This window comes from Haliotis rufescens, unplaced genomic scaffold (assembly GCF_023055435.1).
Source record: "Haliotis rufescens isolate VD_foot unplaced genomic scaffold, xgHalRufe1.0.p SCAF_2, whole genome shotgun sequence".
Lineage (NCBI taxonomy): Eukaryota > Metazoa > Mollusca > Gastropoda > Lepetellida > Haliotidae > Haliotis > Haliotis rufescens.
The window spans coordinates 14,773,182-14,798,230 of NW_025963890.1; the positions used below are offsets into that span (position 1 = coordinate 14,773,182).

Genomic DNA, 25,049 nt, shown 5'->3' on the forward strand with positions numbered 1-25,049 from the left:
CATAGCTGGTGAGTAGCGGACTTACTTGTCAGGTTTGAGGTCCCTGTGCACGATGCCATAGCTGTGCAGGTACTCCAGGGCTAACACTGTCTCAGCAAAATACATCCTGGAACAGATAGCAGAGTGTCAGCATGAGCTTACTGGTTAATGCAGAGTAATAATAACAATAATCATCATGATAATGATGCCATTAATATTGCACCATAATTCCATACGAAACTAGGGAAAGCTCAAAGCACTTCCTTATTCTATTAATCAAAACAAAATTCAGAAAGAAGAAGTTGAATGTAGCATAGTTCTGAGTCTCACTTTTGATACCTAGAACTGACAGAAACAGTTTCCAAAATGAAAGGTTTCCTCACCTGGCCAGGTCAAGTGGCAGAGGACCTACGTTCTTGAGTAGTGTAGCACAGTCCCCTCCTTCAACATACTCCATAACCATACACAGGTGCTTCTGTAATAAACATCACTTGTGTGAGAAGGTGGTAGGTCTTACTCTATAAGCACCATACACAGGTGCTTCTGTAATAAACATCATTGGTGTGTGAAGGTGGTAGGTCTTACTTTATAAGCACCTTTTACAAGTGCTTCTGTAATAAACATCATTGGTGTGAGAAGGTGGTAGGTCTTACTCTATAAGCACAAAAAGGTGGTAGGTCTTACTCTATAAGCACCATTTACAAGAGCTTCTGTAATAAACATCATTGGTGTGTGAAGGTGCTAGGTCTTACTCTATAAGCACAAAAAGGTGCTAGGTCTTACTCTATAAGCACCATTTACAAGTGCTTCTGTAATAAACATCGTTGGTGTGTGAAGGCGGTAGGTCTTACTCTATAAGCACAAAAAGGTGGTAGGTCTTACTCTATAAGCACCATTTACAAGTGCTTCTGTAATAAACATCATTGGTGTGTGAAGGCGGTAGGTCTTACTCTATAAGCACAAAAAGGCGGTAGGTCTTACTCTATAAGCACCATTTACAAGTGCTTCTGTAATAAACATCATTGGTGTGTGAAGGCGGTAGATCTTACTCTATAAGCACAAAAAGGTGGTAGGTCTTACTCTATAAGTACCATTTACAAGTGCTTCTGTAATATACATCACTGGTGTGTGAAGGCGGTAGGTCTTACTCTATAAGCTTGTTTGTTTTATTGTTTAATGCCACTCAGCAATAGTCTAACTATGTAATGGTGGTCTGTAAAAATCAAATCTGGACCAGATAATCAAGTGATTGATATTATGAGCAATGATACGGGCTGTTAGGGTATGATGACACACCATCAGCCGGCCTGACCACCCGATTCATTTATAACCAGCAAAGGTTGACGGACCAATTCTAACCCGGGAAACACCACGTTAATTTACTAGCTCTTATGACAAGAAATTGGGAGATGGCAACACATTCTACCCATGTACCCCGTGTACCCTGATAATACTCCATAAGCACAATACGCAGGTGTTTCTGTGAGTGGATTTTGCTGCCAGAGATGCTGAATTCAGAATTTCCACTTCGATGAAACCCACGAGTGCGGGCATGGTGGTGAAACATAATCAGGGCGAACCGGCATTCAAATCCACGATCATAATTTTCCAGTGTGCCCAAGGCATGCAACTCAACCAATGACTCAGCCACCCCTAGCATTAACATGAATACACCAGTCAGACATATGAAACCGACCCAATCTCATTAAAATCAGATCTTAGTTCTCGCTACCGCTAAACAAATATCTGAGGACATCCCATCAGGGTTCACGTCAGAACGTCCTTTTATCCGACCAATCAGAGCGTCGCTTACCAGATCACGAAAGTGACAGTCGGAATGTGATTTCTAATCATGCAGCCTCGAAAACTTTAAAACGGGGTATTCCAAACGATAGTTACGGGCTTAACGACTGAATCTATACAATCTAGACCATATATAAGCCATTCGAGAATGTTCTTTTGTTCAGGTTTCAAATTTTTAAGCGAGAATTTGTCAAAATATGTTTCGAAGCGTAGTCGCCAATTTGAAATTAGTTCCGTAAAGCACAAGAAAGATGCCTTCTGATTGGCTAATATCAACTTCTTGTCAGTAATTCCATTGGTCTGTCAGAGTTCGCGAAAGGTCGGTCTGACGTGACCCATAATGGGATGTCCTCAGATCTTTGTTTAGCGGCAGCGAGAACAAAGATTTGATTTTAATGAGATTGGAAACCGACCAGTCCTGCTCTTATCCCCTTAATGCTGCGGGCCAGGGTAGTGCAACAAGTACCATCTTAATGTCTTTCTGTATGACGTGCCCAGGGGATCGACCCACCAACCTTCCGCTCTCTCTGCTCTACCCACTAATCATATTGGTGAGTGTGTGAGAAAGGCTACACACACTGTTTAGGGACTGACCTTTGTCTCAAAGCTGCAGTACATGCTGACAACGAATGGGTTGTCTGTGAAGGACAAGATGTCTCTCTCCAGGAACACCTGCTCAATCTGGTTCCTCAGCATCAGGTTGTGTTTACAGATCTTCTTCATGGCAAACCTCTGCCTGTTCTCTCGGTGACGCACCAAAAACACAGCCCTATAACACAACAGTACAAGAATCAGAAACACAGCATTTTAAAAGATCGCATCTTGCTTACCCCTCTACCTTTCATTTTTACCATGTGAAGCAAATTCTAGCTTATGTATCAAAACATATTACTGTCATGGATCCTACTCCATAAAGAGGTTTAGATGAGCAAGTCAGTAGTTGATAGCAAGAGCAACATTGCATGCTGTCTGAATTTGAACAAATGCAATTTGTCACAGACAAAGAGGGCAATTTCCAGTTCTCATACTGATCTTATTAAGCATCCACCCAGATCACACATTGAAGCATTTATCACCCCAGCCTAATCCCTCTCAGAGGTTCTGGGAAACTAGAGATGTTTGAGAGTGACAAAGCTGTGTGGGAAGTTGCCAGATAAGCAGCATCTCATCTACTTACGCATAAGCACCATTACTGATGAGTTTGATTGTCTCAAAGTCTTCTTCACATGGAGGCTTTTGCTTCATCAGCTTCTGAATCTCTTTGCTCTGGAATACAAACAATAACATGTAATGTCAAATGTCGTGAGCTAGTTCGTATTTAAAATGGCTTTATCAATATTACAGACACAGGTGCTATCTGGAACCAAAATACACAATGAAATAAAACATCAATGTGTCTAAAATGAATCTGAAGGTAAAATCTGAAAGGTTCATAGGCACTTCATTAAAGTGATCACAGACACCATAATATCTGTCCTGTAGATATCCTGCTTCAAGAAACAGTGTGACACCAATATCACCAGTCATGGCCTTAAACCCAGTAGTTCTAAGTTTCCGCCTATGTTTATGAGATGCACCACAACTGACCTCAGGGTCCTCATCTTCCTCTTGGAGTTTGCCATCAAAGTGGTCATCCACAATAGGGACGTCTCGGATACCTGCAACAGAGCCACAGAACCATCAACTTGAATTCTGCACATTTTCTCTGACCAATGTTGAAAGAAAATATACATCTCACTGTAACCACGTTCCTTAAAGGCTCAGGATGTGTTCACTGTTATAGTGAAATCAGCATTTGAATGAAAAGTCTGCTCTCACTGTTTCTTGGGTATATCTTTTCAAAAACAAATATTGGACCTAACATTTCACCAAGGACTACATCATCATCATCATCATCATCATCATCTTCATGATGTTCACTATTGTTTCTCCTACCTTCCAGAGGGTCTCTGTTGAGCCCGAGTTTGGTGATGATGTACTGGGGGATGTCTGCCTTGATGGTCTGCTTGGCCTCTCCCTCTGCAGCTTCCAGCAGCATGTAGAACTCCTCCGGGTCAAACTCCTGCACACAGAGGGACCATAAGAGACACCCATACAGACATACATCAGCACCAACACTTGTGCACACCAACTTGTGCACACCAACAAGTGTCTGATTGAAAAGAAGATTCCATACTCCTATAATGAAAGTTCCATAATGATAAAACGGTTAGGTTTGTTGTGAAATATGTTTCAGGGTAACAAAACAGATTGATCTAATCATCAAAATTCAGTCAAACTGTACAGAACACATTTGCAGGTGACATTTAAAAGAAAGTCCAGTTTGTCTTGTCCAAATCTACTCTTCATGTTCACATTAACTATCCCTATCCCAACATGAAAAGAATAAGGTTCATTAGAAACAGGGTGCAATATCCAAATTAGTTGTCTGTTGCCTCTAGTTACCTACATATTACACTTTTGTCTTATATGTTCAAACTATTCTGGACAGACAGATCTCACAACTTGACATTATGTTTCACATTATCATACACAAGTCTTACATGTACAAGTGAGTGAGTAAGTATGGTTTTACTCCGCTTTTACCAATAATCCATCACGGCGGGGGACACCAGAGTGAGTGAGTAAGTATGGTTTTACTCCGCTTTTACCAATAATCCATCACGGCGGGGGACACCAGAGTGAGTGAGTAAGTATGGTTTTACTCCGCTTTTACCAATAATCCATCACGGCGGGGGACACCAGAGTGAGTGAGTAAGTATGGTTTTACTCCGCTTTTACCAATAATCCATCACGGCGGGGGACACCAGAGTGAGTGAGTAAGTATGGTTTTACTCCGCTTTTACCAATAATCCATCACGGCGGGGGACACCAGAGTGAGTGAGTAAGTATGGTTTTACTCCGCTTTTACCAATAATCCATCACGGCGGGGGACACCAGAGTGAGTGAGTAAGTATGGTTTTACTCCGCTTTTAGCAATAATCCATCACGGCGGGGGACACCAGAGTGAGTGAGTAAGTATGGTTTTACTCCGCTTTTAGCAATAATCCATCACGGCGGGGGACACCAGAGTGAGTGAGTAAGTATGGTTTTACGCCGCTTTTAGCAATAATCCATCACGGCGGGGGACACCAGAGTGAGTGAGTAAGTATGGTTTTACGCCGCTCTTAGCAATAATCCATCACGGCGGGGGACACCAGAGTGAGTGAGTAAGTATGGTTTTACGCCGCTCTTAGCAATAATCCATCACGGCGGGGGACACCAGAGTGAGTGAGTAAGTATGGTTTTACTCCGCTCTTAGCAATAATCCATCACGGCGGGGGACACCAGAGTGAGTGAGTAAGTATGGTTTTACTCCGCTTTTAGCAATAATCCATCACGGCGGGGGACACCAGAGTGAGTGAGTAAGTATGGTTTTACGCCGCTCTTAGCAATAATCCATCACGGCGGGGGACACCAGAGTGAGTGAGTAAGTATGGTTTTACGCCGCTTTTAGCAATAATCCATCACGGCGGGGGACACCAGAGTGAGTGAGTAAGTATGGTTTTACTCCGCTTTTAGCAATAATCCATCACGGCGGGGGACACCAGAGTGAGTGAGTAAGTATGGTTTAACGCCGCTTTTAGCAATAATCCATCACGGCGGGGGACACCAGAGTGAGTGAGTAAGTATGGTTTTACTCCGCTTTTAGCAATAATCCATCACGGCGGGGGACACCAGAGTGAGTGAGTAAGTATGGTTTTACTCCGCTTTTACCAATAATCCATCACGGCGGGGGACACCAGAGTGAGTGAGTAAGTATGGTTTTACTCCGCTTTTACCAATAATCCATCACGGCGGGGGACACCAGAGTGAGTGAGTAAGTATGGTTTTACTCCGCTTTTACCAATAATCCATCACGGCGGGGGACACCAGAGTGAGTGAGTAAGTATGGTTTTACTCCGCTTTTACCAATAATCCATCACGGCGGGGGACACCAGAGTGAGTGAGTAAGTATGGTTTTACTCCGCTTTTAGCAATAATCCATCACGGCGGGGGACACCAGAGTGAGTGAGTAAGTATGGTTTTACTCCGCTTTTACCAATAATCCATCACGGCGGGGGACACCAGAGTGAGTGAGTAAGTATGGTTTTACTCCGCTTTTAGCAATAATCCATCACGGCGGGGGACACCAGAGTGAGTGAGTAAGTATGGTTTTACTCCGCTTTTAGCAATAATCCATCACGGCGGGGGACACCAGAGTGAGTGAGTAAGTATGGTTTTACTCCGCTTTTACCAATAATCCATCACGGCGGGGGACACCAGAGTGAGTGAGTAAGTATGGTTTTACTCCGCTTTTAGCAATAATCCATCACGGCGGGGGACACCAGAGTGAGTGAGTAAGTATGGTTTTACTCCGCTTTTAGCAATAATCCATCACGGCGGGGGACACCAGAGTGAGTGAGTAAGTATGGTTTTACTCCGCTTTTAGCAATAATCCATCACGGCGGGGGACACCAGAGTGAGTGAGTAAGTATGGTTTTACTCCGCTTTTACCAATAATCCATCACGGCGGGGGACACCAGAGTGAGTGAGTAAGTATGGTTTTACTCCGCTTTTACCAATAATCCATCACGGCGGGGGACACCAGAGTGAGTGAGTAAGTATGGTTTTACTCCGCTTTTAGCAATAATCCATCACGGCGGGGGACACCAGAGTGAGTGAGTAAGTATGGTTTTACTCCGCTTTTAGCAATAATCCATCACGGCGGGGGACACCAGAGTGAGTGAGTAAGTATGGTTTTACTCCGCTTTTAGCAATAATCCATCACGGCGGGGGACACCAGAGTGAGTGAGTAAGTATGGTTTTACTCCGCTTTTACCAATAATCCATCACGGCGGGGGACACCAGAGTGAGTGAGTAAGTATGGTTTTACTCCGCTTTTACCAATAATCCATCACGGCGGGGGACACCAGAGTGAGTGAGTAAGTATGGTTTTACTCCGCTTTTAGCAATAATCCATCACGGCGGGGGACACCAGAGTGAGTGAGTAAGTATGGTTTTACTCCGCTTTTAGCAATAATCCATCACGGCGGGGGACACCAGAGTGAGTGAGTAAGTATGGTTTTACTCCGCTTTTACCAATAATCCATCACGGCGGGGGACACCAGAGTGAGTGAGTAAGTATGGTTTTACTCCGCTTTTAGCAATAATCCATCACGGCGGGGGACACCAGAGTGAGTGAGTAAGTATGGTTTTACGCCGCTTTTAGCAATAATCCATCACGGCGGGGGACACCAGAGTGAGTGAGTAAGTATGGTTTTACGCCGCTCTTAGCAATAATCCATCACGGCGGGGGACACCAGAGTGAGTGAGTAAGTATGGTTTTACGCCGCTCTTAGCAATAATCCATCACGGCGGGGGACACCAGAGTGAGTGAGTAAGTATGGTTTTACGCCGCTCTTAGCAATAATCCATCACGGCGGGGGACACCAGAGTGAGTGAGTAAGTATGGTTTTACGCCGCTTTTAGCAATAATCCATCACGGCGGGGGACACCAGAGTGAGTGAGTAAGTATGGTTTTACTCCGCTTTTAGCAATAATCCATCACGGCGGGGGACACCAGAGTGAGTGAGTAAGTATGGTTTTACGCCGCTTTTAGCAATAATCCATCACGGCGGGGGACACCAGAGTGAGTGAGTAAGTATGGTTTTACTCCGCTTTTAGCAATAATCCATCACGGCGGGGGACACCAGAGTGAGTGAGTAAGTATGGTTTTACTCCGCTTTTACCAATAATCCATCACGGCGGGGGACACCAGAGTGAGTGAGTAAGTATGGTTTTACTCCGCTTTTAGCAATAATCCATCACGGCGGGGGACACCAGAGTGAGTGAGTAAGTATGGTTTTACTCCGCTTTTACCAATAATCCATCACGGCGGGGGACACCAGAGTGAGTGAGTAAGTATGGTTTTACTCCGCTTTTACCAATAATCCATCACGGCGGGGGACACCAGAGTGAGTGAGTAAGTATGGTTTTACTCCGCTTTTAGCAATAATCCATCACGGCGGGGGACACCAGAGTGAGTGAGTAAGTATGGTTTTACTCCGCTTTTACCAATAATCCATCACGGCGGGGGACACCAGAGTGAGTGAGTAAGTATGGTTTTACTCCGCTTTTACCAATAATCCATCACGGCGGGGGACACCAGAGTGAGTGAGTAAGTATGGTTTTACTCCGCTTTTACCAATAATCCATCACGGCGGGGGACACCAGAGTGAGTGAGTAAGTATGGTTTTACTCCGCTTTTAGCAATAATCCATCACGGCGGGGGACACCAGAGTGAGTGAGTAAGTATGGTTTTACTCCGCTTTTAGCAATAATCCATCACGGCGGGGGACACCAGAGTGAGTGAGTAAGTATGGTTTTACTCCGCTTTTAGCAATAATCCATCACGGCGGGGGACACCAGAGTGAGTGAGTAAGTATGGTTTTACTCCGCTTTTACCAATAATCCATCACGGCGGGGGACACCAGAGTGAGTGAGTAAGTATGGTTTTACTCCGCTTTTACCAATAATCCATCACGGCGGGGGACACCAGAGTGAGTGAGTAAGTATGGTTTTACGCCGCTTTTAGCAATAATCCATCACGGCGGGGGACACCAGAGTGAGTGAGTAAGTATGGTTTTACGCCGCTCTTAGCAATAATCCATCACGGCGGGGGACACCAGAGTGAGTGAGTAAGTATGGTTTTACGCCGCTCTTAGCAATAATCCATCACGGCGGGGGACACCAGAGTGAGTGAGTAAGTATGGTTTTACTCCGCTTTTAGCAATAATCCATCACGGCGGGGGACACCAGAGTGAGTGAGTAAGTATGGTTTTACTCCGCTTTTAGCAATAATCCATCACGGCGGGGGACACCAGAGTGAGTGAGTAAGTATGGTTTTACGCCGCTCTTAGCAATAATCCATCACGGCGGGGGACACCAGAGTGAGTGAGTAAGTATGGTTTTACGCCGCTCTTAGCAATAATCCATCACGGCGGGGGACACCAGAGTGAGTGAGTAAGTATGGTTTTACGCCGCTTTTAGCAATAATCCATCACGGCTGGGGACACCAGAGTGAGTGAGTAAGTATGGTTTTACTCCGCTTTTAGCAATAATCCATCACGGCGGGGGACACCAGAGTGAGTGAGTAAGTATGGTTTTACGCCGCTTTTAGCAATAATCCATCACGGCGGGGGACACCAGAGTGAGTGAGTAAGTATGGTTTTACTCCGCTTTTAGCAATAATCCATCACGGCGGGGGACACCAGAGTGAGTGAGTAAGTATGGTTTTACTCCGCTTTTAGCAATAATCCATCACGGCGGGGGACACCAGAGTGAGTGAGTAAGTATGGTTTTACTCCGCTTTTAGCAATAATCCATCACGGCGGGGGACACCAGAGTGAGTGAGTAAGTATGGTTTTACTCCGCTTTTACCAATAATCCATCACGGCGGGGGACACCAGAGTGAGTGAGTAAGTATGGTTTTACTCCGCTTTTACCAATAATCCATCACGGCGGGGGACACCAGAGTGAGTGAGTAAGTATGGTTTTACTCCGCTTTTAGCAATAATCCATCACGGCGGGGGACACCAGAGTGAGTGAGTAAGTATGGTTTTACTCCGCTTTTAGCAATAATCCATCACGGCGGGGGACACCAGAGTGAGTGAGTAAGTATGGTTTTACTCCGCTTTTAGCAATAATCCATCACGGCGGGGGACACCAGAGTGAGTGAGTAAGTATGGTTTTACTCCGCTTTTAGCAATAATCCATCACGGCGGGGGACACCAGAGTGAGTGAGTAAGTATGGTTTTACTCCGCTTTTAGCAATAATCCATCACGGCGGGGGACACCAGAGTGAGTGAGTAAGTATGGTTTTACTCCGCTTTTAGCAATAATCCATCACGGCGGGGGACACCAGAGTGAGTGAGTAAGTATGGTTTTACGCCGCTTTTAGCAATAATCCATCACGGCGGGGGACACCAGAGTGAGTGAGTAAGTATGGTTTTACTCCGCTTTTAGCAATAATCCATCACGGCGGGGGACACCAGAGTGAGTGAGTAAGTATGGTTTTACGCCGCTTTTAGCAATAATCCATCACGGCGGGGGACACCAGAGTGAGTGAGTAAGTATGGTTTTACTCCGCTTTTAGCAATAATCCATCACGGCGGGGGACACCAGAGTGAGTGAGTAAGTATGGTTTTACTCCGCTTTTAGCAATAATCCATCACGGCGGGGGACACCAGAGTGAGTGAGTAAGTATGGTTTTACGCCGCTTTTAGCAATAATCCATCACGGCGGGGGACACCAGAGTGAGTGAGTAAGTATGGTTTTACGCCGCTTTTAGCAATAATCCATCACGGCGGGGGACACCAGAGTGAGTGAGTGAGTATGGTTTTACGCCGCTTTTAGCAATAATCCATCACGGCGGGGGACACCAGAAATGGGCTTCACACAATCTACCCATGTCGGGAATCGAACCTGGGTCTTCGGTGTGACGAGCGAACGTGTTAACCACTAAGCTACCCGACTGCCCCCTTACATGTAGAAATGAATGGAACCCAGCTTTTTCAGACTGAATGAAATTGTCATTGCTCTGTACATATCTGCACATTGCTCAAGTTATATACAAATTGAAGCAATTTTTCCCTTTTGATTAATTTTGTAATAAGGAATACCTGGGTTCTAGATGCGTTACTATGCATAATAAAGTAAGTTACTTATTGTTTATGTGTTAGTGTTTAACTCACAACAGTATAATATTTGTCATTCAGACACTTGTCAAACGTTAAGAATATGTTTTAAATGGTTTTGTTTTAATATTGGTTACTATATTGACTACTGTGTACAAGTGATTTATGGTCACTACTAGGATACCGAAACTACAAACTCTTACCCTCTCTGCTCTCTTCAATACAAATATAGGAGATATATAGGGTGATTTCCAACCAGGAAGAACAAGGTTTCATTCTCTCAACAACAAGCAGAATTTAGGCGGGACACCTCAAGCCACCAATAATAAGCATCAATTCCCAACAATGTTTCAGACTGCAATTTACTGTTTTATTTGAAGGAAAATCAAACACATGGGCTTCAGCATGGTGAAACTTAAAGAAATATAATGAAACATGAATTCTATTTGCATGGGTTAGTGAGTGAGTTTGGTTTATTACTGCTTTGAATACTATTCCAGTTATATCACAGTATGTGAGTTTAATGTGAAAGGAAAGCCTAAAGTGATGCAGGTCTCAGACATTTACCACTTTGGTGAAACCCACGAGCACGACTAAGGTGCTGACATCGCATTAAAACCAACATATTTTTTTTCAATTTTAAAGTTGAAACCTAGAATATAATTACTGTTGCCTTCAACTGTGGAAATTCACTTGATGTTAACATACAATCATACTGTACTGGAATATACCGATTAATTGTGATGAAACAATACACATGTCAACACATCCAGCAAAACCTTCCCATTCAGGATTAACTTTTATTAATAGCCAACATAAAATACACACGCTTTTGATCATGACTACTGTACTTAGTTGACTTTCTAGTTGAAAGAACCTCCCAAAATAGTCCTAACATGATGACGAAATGCTCCCGAACCTGGCATCCCCCTGCAAGGCCTGTTTGCAAGCAGCAATGACGTACTCACCAGACACTCCAGGAGCCTTGCGGGTCGCGAGATGATGATGAGCAGCTGTTTAATGAGGGGGTACACGTGTGTGTAGGCTTCAACCGACTTGTCCTTCGCCTGAGGGAACAAACAGCCTAATTAACGGAGTCTGTATGGGGTTATTTCCCTTTTATTTGGTTACTGCTACAACTGTGGGAATTATCTCCCCTTGACTTGTGTGTCAGCCATGAAATCAGTCTGGAGGGGAGTATCCCCTTGAATAGCATATCTGTTACTACAGCTGTGAGCAGTTATCTCCCTTTGAATCTTGTATCTGTTACAACAGCTGTGAGAATTATCTCCCCTTGACTTGTGTGTCAGCTATGAAATCAGTCTGTATCGGACTATTTTTCTTTGAACAGCATATCTGTGGATACAGCTGTGGATATTACCTCCCTTTGACAACTATCATTTTCACGATTTTATCCATTACTGACAGGAAATTCCTCTATGTGATCACCAAAATTGGAAAAAATCTTCAGGACATTTCAGGACAATCTGTCAATGTCCAAGAAAATGAAGCGATCTGAATCCCTGCTCTGATCTCAGAGAGATAATCTGATAATCAGAGTCCAATCAGCTTAGAAAAAATAATCTCACAGAACCAGACTGACCAAAAGTGGCTACATTTATAAGAAAGTATCACATATTCAATGAGGGAATATCCTAACATCTATAAATTACAACCAAGGACTCACATCGTTGGCCAGTTTCTCGAGATTGTCAGACAGCTCATAGAAGTAGTTGGTGGTGATGAGCTTCTGCTTCGACTTCTCCAGACAGTCCCGAGCCAGCTCCAGCACCTGATGGTGGATGAAGCACAGCACAGCATCCTTCTCCTTCTCCTCACCCAGCTTACTGCTGTCTCGAACAAACGTCCGCAGACGTTCCTCCATCTGGGCTGTCGCCTACACACACAAAGTTTTCAACACACAATAAATATTTGAATGATCTTTCTAAAAACAAATGCATTGTTTTTCTTACATGTTTGCACCAATTATTGTCTCCTTTGGTGTGTCTGTACAATTTGGAATATAAGCAAGGAATGGCTTTCATTTGTTTGTTGTTTAACGCTACCCTCAGCAATATTCCAGCTATATGACGGAGGTCTGCAAATAGTCAGCGGCACAATATTTGACTTGGGTCTCTTGCATCAGAAGCAAATACTAAAACTGCTGACCTTCGAAGTTACATTTTCATTAAATTAAGAGACTAAAATACCTGAAATGTGACAAAGAGTGACAGTGTTTTTACTGTCAGTTCATAAGTTGTGAGTGTACAGCTCCATACATATTGACAGAGCTATCAGTAATAGCAAAAACAAATCAAAGGGCCACTAAAAACTGGCTTCATACATTCAAGTTGGGAATTAAACTGGAACTAATTTATATGAGAGGTGAACACAGGACCTTCAGAGTGCTTCTGTGTGTTGGAGAAATAAGACTCTCCATTTCAGCACCATTTCAGTGCTACATTCTAGTGCTACAGCTATCGCAACCCCCACACTTAACAGATTTACGACACTAGTAGCGCTACGAATAATCTGTGCAATGAGGCCAAGATCTCAAAGCAAAGTGAGAAGTTCATATAATGCAGCTTTGAACTGTATTTCAGTTACATTAAGGTGGGTACAATAAATGTGGGAGCTAGGAACCCTGAAGTCACAGCAGAGGATGGATGTTTCCTACTTTGTAACCTGTGACAACTTGCAAAGTGCAGTGAAACCTGTAACTCTAGGATTCAAGCCCACTACTGAAGGTCTCTGGTAAAGATGGAACTCTGCACGGTGAAGTGCAACGCTTTAGACGACTGGACCATCCATACCCACTCTCAAATTAGAAACTACTTACCTTGGGAAACCGTTCCTTGTACACGCTGTTCATGATGATGATCTCCGAGTCGCCACCGGGGGACCGAGCTGGACTACTGCAGAAGGAGACACAGGGGTAACAATGCATTCTTAATGTAAGCAAGTAGACAAAGTAAGCAAAGTAACAAGTCACTGGCTCAGCAGTATTTCAGCTACTTATGGCTTTGTTTGTGTTGCAATCCACAAAGTCACCGAGTCTGACCACCCGATCTCATTACACGCTTCTTACAACAAGCATGGGTTGCAGACCAATTCTACCCGGATCTTCAAGAGGCTACTTATGGCAATCCACATTAAAGATTATATCTGTCTGTTTTGTTGCCAATCATTGAGGAATTTCAACACCCTGATAGTGAGAACGTTTTTATCTCCATACCACCATATTAGATGTGAAATATTAATAAGCATGAGCCTTCCCAACAGCACAGTTATTGTAAGGTGTTACTTTTGTAAGTGCTGTCCTTTTTCTTACATATTAATCAAAAGCTGTGTAACAATATAAATGTCATATAGTACGTTTGTTGTTTAACACCGCACTCAGCAATATTCCAGCTATATGATGGCAGTCTGTAAATAATCGAGTCTGGACCAGACAATCCAGTGAGTGTCATCATGAGCATCAATCCGCGCCATTGGGATACGATGACATGCATCCTCAATCTAACCAAGTATCAATAGTCATACTTACACAAATCAACAAACCACTGGCTCAGCAATATTTCAGCTACTTATAGCTTGCCGTGTTACACCGAACTCAGCAGTATTTCAGCCATATGACGGCATGATGACATGCATCGATGAAGTCAGCGAGCCTGACCTCTCCATACCGTCCGTTGCCTCTTACAACAAGCATGTGTTACTGAAGACCACTTCCAACCCAGATCTTCACAAGGTTAATGTAATATAGGGAATACATATGTATTGAAGCATAAGAATCATGAGAATCTGAAGCATTGCTGATAGAAATAAACGCAAATAACATCTTAAAGTTTATCAGCATCATCAATGCTTCACCCGGAAGACTGCAACCAAATCATGCTACTCCTCTGCTGTACATCCTACAATCATGCAGAACTCAACATGAGTAGCTGACACAATGGGCATGATGCACAACTAATCGGATAACACATCCACACGAACTAACACAAGTCCAGCACAAGGCAATAATAACTGCTCTAATTGTCATTTTCAGTTACCAAAGTTAATAACATATATGTTTGTTGAAATGTGGCCTTGACACACATGACTGATGGGGCTGCTATAGAACTACTATTTTTGAATACTTTTTCAATGAGAATGTGGGATTTTTTGTTTATGAAATGATTTGATGTAGAATTTCCTGGTCCATTCATATTTAACCATTCAAGTGAGTGAATATGGTTTTACGCTCGTTTCAGCAATATCACAAAGGGGACACCAGAAATGGGCTTCACACATGGTACCCATGTCGGGAATCGAACCCGGGTTATTGGAGTGACGAGCGAAAGCTTTAACCACAAGGCTACCCAAGCGCCCCTTAAACCATACAAATCAAGCAGGGTAATTTGTTTGGAATTATTTTGAGCTGTATCCTCATATTTTTAAAATAGCCAAGGTATACAGCATGGTACCCTGCTGAAAATTTGCTTGAATATTTCCATCTATGACACGGGATCCATTTAAGTTTTCATACAAATCTTTTTGTTGTTTAACATCAAACAGAAAAAAACTCTGTAACTGTCCGATTGGAAAATAGTTTTCATTCATCAATTAGTGACTTTATCTTTTCCCATCAATTATTTCATTAATAACAGCTAGATATGTCATAATTATCCATTTTGTGGAGAATTTCAATATCAAGACAAGAATAGATCGAAAACTGGTACAGTTAAGTTCCTGTCAAGTTGTGTCATGTATCATGGCGTCAGTTTCTAAAACCATGAATAAGCGTGCAGTATGTACAAAGGTGGTGAAGACATATATAGAACCAGGAATGTCACATTAACTTCAATCTCATTAAAAACAAATCTTTTACTTCGACACGATACCTCTCTGCATCAAGATGTGACCAAACCCCCTGAGGAGGTCACGTCAGCTGAACTCTGAGCAAAATTGAACCTCTCAATTTAAATTAAGGATGAGTGGTTATGGGCCAATGGGATGTCAGCTTTCTGAAGTGATTCGGCTTCGTTTCTTTTACAGCCTTGATTTGGAAATTTGAAAAAACCCACACAGAACACAATTGAGGTGAACCTTTTTGGTCTAGATACCAGAAAAAAAACAGATTGTGAAATATCCACAACAAAACATTTATGGCGTTAATGTTCTGCATGCGGAAGCCTCAATTATATTCATTTCCGAGATACGGACGTCAGATATGCCTGTTGGAATGGTTGGCTCATTCGTACCGAACATTTATAAACCTCATGCTAATTGGGTCATAAGAAAGCTCTTCATGTAGAGACATATCTGTCACACTAAAGGATTATATTTGAATGAGATTGCATTATGCTATCCCCCTCAGCGACTTATTAATTGGGGAGCCTTGGCTTAGCGCTGAGTCAGCATTATTACAGCTAACTTACAACAGCTTATAAATAATCCAGTCTGGATCAACAAACCAGTGGTTGATAGCATGAGCATCTAGCCAGACAACCAATTTTATTAAAATATTAATCTTCAATACATTTTTGCCCCTAAACAACCAATTGGTCTGGCCCAGTGAATAAACATAACATTTTTTTTGTTTCGGCAGTACCCAAACTGTGTCTCCGTGTAAGCACTGACACCATTTTTGTATGTCCAAAAATATAGCATTCATTAGCCAAAGAAAATAGGTTTCAAGAAACCATATATACTACTCAAAATAAGAGGAAGAACACATGATCAATATTATTCTACAAAACCCAACTAATCAATAAATGCAAGGTTTTAGTCATATGAATTTATCCCTTGATCATTTCACAATCGATTGGCTAATATTTGCTCTGCTATATTCCCAATCTTTATCACAAGGCAACTCTCAGAGCCTCGTATCCATAAACTCAATGAATGGGCCACTCGGCATCCAACAAGTACAGCAACATTTTAACGCTATTTGATTGGTGCTGTATTAGATCTACATACTACTTGCTACTACGAGTACTACAAAACAAATAACAACAAAAAAAGTCTTACTCTAGAGCAAGCCAGGATAGGCTGTTGAGCCCAAGCGGGAGGTAAAAAGAAGATAAACATCATCAAATATAGCACTAGAATCATACACAACTTACTCAACAGTACAGTATTTACTAAGGAAACTTGAACAAGAAAGATCTAAGTTAGGCAACAGGATTCACATCATATTCTCATACTTTATTCAGTTATGCTTTTTCTGTCAGTTTTATTATCTATTTGATGTTGAATAGATATTTGTTAGAGTAAAGAACAAGAGGACATGCCCATGCTGATTGAGAAAGATGTAAGTTTTTACACAATATTTATAAAAGTGCAAGATATATGGAACGAAATACTTGATTGAAGAGAACATGCTTTGAGTTCTTGTTCAGGCACTTTTGACATTGAAAGTTGAAAGAAATTATATATAGATCTATATAAAGTGTTATTTACCAACAACATTTTTGTACAGGTGTTATTTTCCATAACGAACACTGAATGACAATGGTTTATTATACACATATTTAAGAAACAACATTGATCAGGGTTGATTTACACACAGCTGTGAATGAAAGACAACATTAAGTTCCTTTACTGACCCGCAAATGTTACAACATTTAGCAATATGGACCAGATACTTAAGCTTCAGAAGGCAGACTCAGAATTTTGATAAACACCTGTCATAGACTTCCCGATGAACATGAGGATTGATGGATTTTTTGCAGGAATTGATGTTGGTACATGTCTTTGTTCCATGGATGAACAACTTCACTAGTTTGACAGACTGAGTTTGATAAATGCTGAACTAAACAGTGTTTTAAGTATATCAGAGTGCAAATTAATAACGGAAAGGAAGATTAAATGATTGATTGAAAATGTTGCGCTCGGCAATATTCCATCTGTGTATCAAGTCTGGACCAGACAATCCATTGATTGACATCATGAGCATCGATCAACACAACTGGGATACGATGGCATGCATCAACCAAGTCAACAAGCCTGACCAACCGAACCCGTTAATTGCCACCTTTTACGACAAACATGGGTTGTTGGAGACTGATTCTAACCCGGATCTTCACTGGTCGGGTCAGTAGTACAGATCCTAGATCCATAAACAGAGGCATGACATGACAACACAAGAATCCAGACAAATCTGTATCTGACCCAGTGGATACTTGCAGAGCTAACTAAGGGACATAACTGCACTTCTTTAAAATACGTGGCTGCCTCATCTGAGTGAGGCGTGCATTGTCAAAATGTCAGCATCCAAAATCAATGTGAGTATTGGAACAAGTCATCTTGGCCCACATCAGCAGCTAGGTCATGACAGAAGACTGTCTCAGCTTCTTTGTGCCATAGGATTGGGACGTCTTTGAAATTGAAACTGGCAATTCGAACAAAAATTCTGAGTCTTCTTCATGGTACTGTTGCTATACCAAACACTTGATTAGTGATACCAAGCATATATACATGAGTACAGGGAGGTTTAAAGAGCTCTGCATGCATGTGCTTGAAGACCCATCACTGTAAGGCTCCTTCTCAATAACATTCTTTTGTACTAAAAAATTCTAAATTCTTCGTCTTATATTAACATATATTTAATTCTGTGAGATGTATTGCTCATGCAAATTATTCTTGCCATAAACATACAATTTGTGCTCATAACCAAGGATGCAACATTTGGATGTAATTGTGCGATTAACAAATTTAAATTTGAGAGCAAATAAACATGCTTCTGTGAAAATAAGTGATAAGAAACGAATGATGTGTTACCGATCCTATATTTGATTTTTCTAAGTTAAAGCTTTCCTGTATGTGATCAGAGACAAGTTTTATGCTATCCTGCGATATAGACATAATGAATATATCCCACACAGGAGTTAATGTACCTATCAAAACATACAGAACATATCTTGCATTGTGTGTGTGTGAGTTGAGCTTTACCCTGCTTTTTAGCACCATTCCAGCAATGGAATTTGATGGATAAGATGTAACTGAATCCATGACAAAAGCAACCACTAGGCTACCCAGTCTGAACTCTCATGTGGAACTTCATTCCTCCATCTCACAGTGCATACACAATGTGCATCAACTGAAGTTAGATGCAGTTAGAGTTAGCAAGTCAGCTATTATTTAACCTTAATCACATACAGCAGCTGTATACTCAAGGGGCAGAGGTAAGATAAGGTGCTATTTCCTGTCTAGATTGAGAGGTTATATATTGAGTAAATAGTTTATTGTTCGTTTCTTGTTAACCCCCACGCTCAGTATATTCCAGCTATATGACAACTGGCTCTAAATAATTGAGTCTGGACCAGACAATCCAGTGATTGATACTGTGAGAAATGATCCATGCCATCATTTTACGGATGACAAGCAGTTACCGAGCCTGATCACCAGATCCACTTAGGCACCTCTTGCAGCAAGCACAGATCATAACAAACAACTGGGTTCTAAACTACTTGAGAGGACCACCAATTTGCTGAGCTGAGTCCTACTTAATCTCAAAGTTCTTCAGGAATGGGACTTGTTTTTCAAAACCATGTAAAGAAACTGAAGTTGTACCTTCTACCAGACATGCAACAACTCAAACTACTGCGCAATTTGTACTGCGGCAGTTCAACAGCCCACAGACAGATCAGTCACAAGGGTAATCTGTGACAAAAGGCTTACAACTGATGGATGCCTTTGCCAAGCTTGAAATAAACAAATGATTCAAGTGATCGTCCCGACACCCTTATCAGAAGACATTAACCCTCCTCATCAAGCCCATATACACCCCACGAAATTCAAATCGAATATTGTGATCTGAAAGCTTGATCACCAGGGAGTGATTAGACAAATAAGATACAATACACTGACGCTAGTTGGATCTACAGTCCATGACAGTGGAAGGAACTTGTCTAGAATACCTAGGAAGGAGACCTCATAAGGGTGTATTCATCCTATTTTGGTGGAACTGTGAGATTCATTGAGGTGAAGATGGTGCTCCCTTGCGGAATACAGCTGATTAACAGAGCTTGATGATATAAGTGTAGTTATACTAGCCTCCATAAAACTAGTCAGGCATTAAACCAAAAAGCCCCGAAAACAACAGTTATTTACAGCCAGATTTATGTTTATTAGAACAAACAAAGAATCATACCAAGAAAATTGCATTGAAAAAATATGTTACAGAATTTGTAAAAGAATTAATTTAGATTAACATGGATATTCTATTGCTGTGAAACCATGAAACCATGAAACCATGAATTGATGAATATTTAAGTTGATCATATCCTAACATCAATTACAGGATTCTGTCTTTGTAAACATTATTGGGAATCAACAATGTTTTTAACAATTCCCTGGTGTTAAAACTATTACTTGTTATTACATTAACTATTATCCTTAAAATTGAAATTACTTTGTCAAACATTTCACAGTATCACATTCAAGAAATAATGTATTCACATTTCCTTCAAAACACAGGACACACAAACACAGCCTAACGAACAAATAACAACATACCACACTCTGTTAGTAAAACTAAAAAATGTGAAACCTTTCCAAAACCAAGTCTTCTATTCTAACACTCATCATGCAGAAACAGATGCAGCAAGGCACTACGGAACCAAAACATGCACATGCGACCTACATACCTCAAGCTCCTTGACCTTGGCCGCATCAGGGGAGAGCACCTTCCATCGTCCTCCAAGGTCGCTGATGCGATGCTGGCAGCGGCTGCATTGTTTTCCGAACTACCAAAATGTCGCGAAAGAAGACGCAACTCCTCCGCCGTCGGCTGTGACGGCAGCTGGTGCAGCTTCTCCTGAGAGGAGTACCGTGACTGGAAGTGAAACATTGGGTGAAAGTTTGTCAAACAGGATTGCCCTAGTCATGAAGTTGAAAATGTACAACAATCAACTAACAGTCTCAGAATTCAGGAAGGGGAATGGATGAGACATGAAGTTGTAAACGTACAACAATGAACTTGCTGTCAAATTAATCAAGAACAGGAACATAATAGTCCTGAAATTGAAACCATACAACTATCACCCATAGAACAAAAACAGAAACATTCCTAACAATACAATCAGAATTATACACATCAGAAACTTTAAGGACATCGCCCCTGCATCCCTTGTTTAGCAGAGTCTTGAAATTGGCAGGTTCTGCTGACACAAAACACATGCAATAGTCCTATCAAATATGCAGTTTGAGCTCCAGGTCCACAACGAGCAACAAAGCAGTCGAGAATGATGAGTATGCTCCCTCAAACATGTAACTTCATAGAATACAAAGATGAGGAAAACAAGATCATCCAGATGAAGAGTGTAACTGGGTTGAACTCTATTTCCGTTACCTAACCGTGTAAGCTTACTATTGATTGATGTTGAATCTAATGTGTGTTACACAGACTGTTATACCACACTGCCGTACCAGATGTAAGCTAGTTTCCCTGAAAACAGTAAAAGGGCATTTGGCCATGGTATTTTTTACCACAGGTCATCAACTCCTCAATGACAGTTACAGATTGAACTGGCATAAATAATTGATATTTTAAATGCTGGACATTAATAGCTATGAATTATGCTTTTCTCAAGGAAAACAAAAAAGTCATTCTTCAAATTCTGATATACAAAACAGGAGACAATAGAGTGAGTGAGTGAGTATGGCTTTACGCTGCTTTTAGCAGTATTCCAGCGATATCACTGCTGGGGACACCAGCAATTGGCTTCACACATTGTACCCATGTCGGGAATCAAACCCAGGCCTTGGCGAGACGAGCGAACGCTTTAACGACAAGGCTACCCGACCGCCCCAGGAGACAATAGAAAGAGATGAAACACAAACTCCTTAAAAGAAATGAAGCACTGATTTACATGAAAAAAAGAGAGGCATTTCCATTCTTTTTTAGAAGAAATATATTTTTTGTTATATTGAAATAGAGAAACTAAGCCTTATTTTCTAATGGCACGTGTTATGTGTTCCATGGCATCAGTTACTTGACTACCCTTGCATCTGCTTCCACAGCTTCCTGGCATTGTATGACAGGACCATCTGCCACAACATACACTGCTCTTGTACTAACATTTCAGCACAATCTCATCTGAGTGTGATGGGACCTGTAATGGGATGTCCTCAGATCTTTGTGTGGCAGCAGCGAGCACTAAAACCCTATTTCAATGATATTAGAAGTAACTTTTCTTTCTTTTACCAAATGAGGTCTATGTCAATCAATCTTTATTCATTCTGTAGTGTAGGCCACATGCCCATTCTACATTACAGAGTAACATCAAGGGAGAAAACATTCACAATACATCAGTTCACATCCAAAGGCAAATGAAATTGCTTTATAAGTTTAAATAGGTTAATTCTGTATAATGGAAACATTATTTGATAATTAACATATCAAATCTAGGATACGTTGGGAAAAGACGGTATTTTGGGGAACATACTAACATTGTAGACATTGGCAACATCACAAACAATCTTAAAATGACATTCATCTTCAACAGTATTGTGTTTACGAACTAAACACAATCTGTGATGTTTTAATTCCTTTTCATATCGTCCAGTTTCGATTTGAAGCAGTTGGGAACAGCATCTCATCGGAGCAAGGGCAGTCAAGATTTACAATTGGATACTTTTTGCAAATACAGTTCTAAGGCAAAATATATTTTGTGTAATGAATATATAATAATATATAATTGATTTTGTACTTAATGATATAGATGCATATCAGTTTTGCTCAAATGAGGATTTTAAGTGCAGAATAAATTCTGACATGAAGTTATTAAGATTGTATATCTGTAACTGTTGCTGTTCCCAAACATATCCAAAGCCGAAAGAAAATAAGATGCCCAAATAACCTTACCATTATGGATATCTAATAGCAATACATCATAATATTTCTTTTCCGATCTAGATTCTGGCATACTGGAGATCAATGTCATATGAAGATATTTCCACAAGATACCTGGAAGTTTGAAAATACATAAGGGTTGGTGCCTCATATTTACCAGGAGTATGTATTCTTTTATTATTAATACTTCTTTTCTACCAGTGAAAATTAAAATCAATGTGGATTTAAGCACACAATCAATAGAAACACCATATCAAGCTATTCCTAACAAATTAATAATGTCTCAAATACCTCAATCTGGTCAACAGCTTAAAATTAAATATTCAGACAATATCAATACCAGTTTGATGACCTCTTGTCATGACCACTATGTTCTGACCTTTACCATATTGCTGGTGGCTCTCATGCCAACACAGTCGTTGTATTGATTAGGGTTAGCTGTTGTACACAACTTGCTCCTCAAATAGTGTCCATCAGAAAATCGGTAAGTTTTCAAGAAGACGTAACCAGTATCTTTGAGAAGCAATTTGTTACTTGCATTCATTAAACATCTCGGCATTGCGATCAGGTCAAACATTTTCCATTTCATGGCTGAATTGAACATACCAAACATATTCTTAAATATCGCTTTTCTTTGACCTCACAATCTGGCATTGCCTTGTAATAAGAGTACAAAAGCTGTAGATCACCTGATGTGGTATATTCACAGATTTTCATAGAACTTTATAGTATGCGATTCTTCTGAATTCATCATAAACATAACGTCAAAACTTAAGGCCATGATAAATCAATAATGACATTGTCATCAATTTCCCAGTAGATGACAACAATCAAGGTCTTCCACTGTAACCAACTGATTCCAATTGCATCCATACAGCTTCTTAATATCCCTAAAAGAAGTGATATGGTGCTGACAGACAAAAACATGTTTCCAGAGGTGAGGTGAAACGGGGTTCAATGTCATGTTAAAGATTGCACTTACATAGACATTATGTGTGTGTGATGGGTTTTGCTTGTACTAGGCCGGACTAACGCCAATGCAATAAAAAATTGCACTTCAATTTCATACAAAGCCAATTTTTTACTTAAAATACATGCAGAAAATAATCACATAGTGACATACTTCTTGGTTCTATTTCTGATCTGAGATCACGTCATCATAATTTTATCTGCACAATATATATATAATAATAATAGGTTATTTATATTGCGCATATTTCCACACCACTCAGGGGCATGCTCAAAGTAGTATTTGCACACACCTCCTTTCCTAAACTTCAAATTTCGAACTCAAATCAAACCCCTACAAAAATATTTCATCTGAGAAAACCAATACGATCCCTGAGTGTTAGCAGGAGCACATTCAGAAGATGCAGTCACCATCAACATCTATCAAGATCTCCAATCCAATCAGCAAAAGTTAAACCTGCTAATTTCCCCCTCAAACCAGGTGTAAAACCCTTCAAACAATCAACCCCTATATTGAAACATGTCCGTCTTGGCTACAATTAGTGTTGATCTCGACACATCACTAATAAGACCAATCAGTAACACTGGCAATGACGTACATGTTCATACTAGCCCAATCATTATTGATCCTTGCCAAAATACAGCTTATGATCCTGTTGACAGTTTCCAGTCTCATTACACTGTTTGATACGACAAGGGGCGATTTTGTCTAATTTGGAAGACAGCGCCCTCTAGTGGTCATACTTACTGAGTAATTGGAGCTGCCCGGGGTGTTGGTGCCGTAGCCAGAAGATGGCAGGGACGCAAATGACCACCGACGGCCATCACACCTGGAAGACATGTTAGCATTTCTTACAGAGTTGTAGCGTGGACATCGACTTTGTTGACAAATTAATGATAGATTAGAAGGGGATGAAAATAGGAGCAGAAATGGGAAATGCAATTCAAAAACATATTTTAATTAATCCTATTGCCTTAATCTGATTTGGACATAAATGTCATGCCTCTATTCACTAACTCATTTTCAAGACTGAAACAGATTGGTTATTGGGCATTCATTCAACTTGCAGTAAATAATGAACATATTGATTCACAGGTGCCGACTTCCATGAGCCTGACCAAGGGGTAAAGAGTTATTCTGAGATATGATATTATTGTAGTTATTGATGTAAGGATTCTGATATGAGAGAGACAAATATGTTGGGACTTGTTCATTTGGCTCGTAATAATAATAAGCAAATATCAATCAGTATAGGTATAATGTTTCTGTTTATCCTCAAATGGCAGCGTTTTGTGTTTTAACTGATTGAATATCATGTCGGCTTTCTGGTGGAGCAAAGCCCATGCCATTTGCCCCAAAGTGACACAATCGTTGATATTTACTACTTTGGTGAAACCAATGGGTATGTCTGTTGACATTTACCACTTTGGTGAAACCAATAGGTACATTGTTGACATTTGACACTTTGATGAAACCAATTTGGTATGTTGTTGACATTTGACACTTTGATGAAACCAATGGGTATGTCTGTTGACATTTACCACTTTGGTGAAACCAATGGGTACGTTATTGACATTTACCACTTTGGTGAAACCAATGGATATGGAACGGCATAGATCTGCAAAATACACTGCTGTATGATCAGCTGATCTTACTCGGCAGAGTTGTGGGCCTTGGTCATACAAGGGACATAACTCTGCTCAGCAAGTGGCAGTATCACGTTCAGACCACTACTAAA

General features: G+C 41.0%; 1 protein-coding gene across 8 annotated transcripts in view; it reads right to left on the reverse strand.

Moving 5' to 3' along the window:
* Positions 1–25,049, reverse strand: part of LOC124135583 (microtubule-associated serine/threonine-protein kinase 2-like) — a 198,662-nt gene that overhangs the window by 16,247 nt on the left and 157,366 nt on the right. For 7 of the 8 annotated variants that reach the window (XM_046500950.2, XM_046500947.2, XM_046500948.2 and 4 more), the window contains 12 exons: positions 24,059–24,140; positions 20,135–20,322; positions 16,515–16,535; positions 13,339–13,414; positions 12,187–12,396; positions 11,468–11,566; positions 3,718–3,844; positions 3,370–3,440; positions 2,960–3,048; positions 2,377–2,551; positions 363–454; positions 26–106 (listed from right to left, as the gene is read on the reverse strand). In XM_046500950.2, coding sequence (XP_046356906.2) covers positions 26–106; positions 363–454; positions 2,377–2,551; positions 2,960–3,048; positions 3,370–3,440; positions 3,718–3,844; positions 11,468–11,566; positions 12,187–12,396; positions 13,339–13,414; positions 16,515–16,535; positions 20,135–20,322; positions 24,059–24,140 — 1,311 coding nt within the window. The remainder of the gene's footprint in view (positions 1–25; positions 107–362; positions 455–2,376; positions 2,552–2,959; positions 3,049–3,369; positions 3,441–3,717; positions 3,845–11,467; positions 11,567–12,186; positions 12,397–13,338; positions 13,415–16,514; positions 16,536–20,134; positions 20,323–24,058; positions 24,141–25,049) is intronic. The other variant, XM_046500949.2, reaches the window with a different exon arrangement.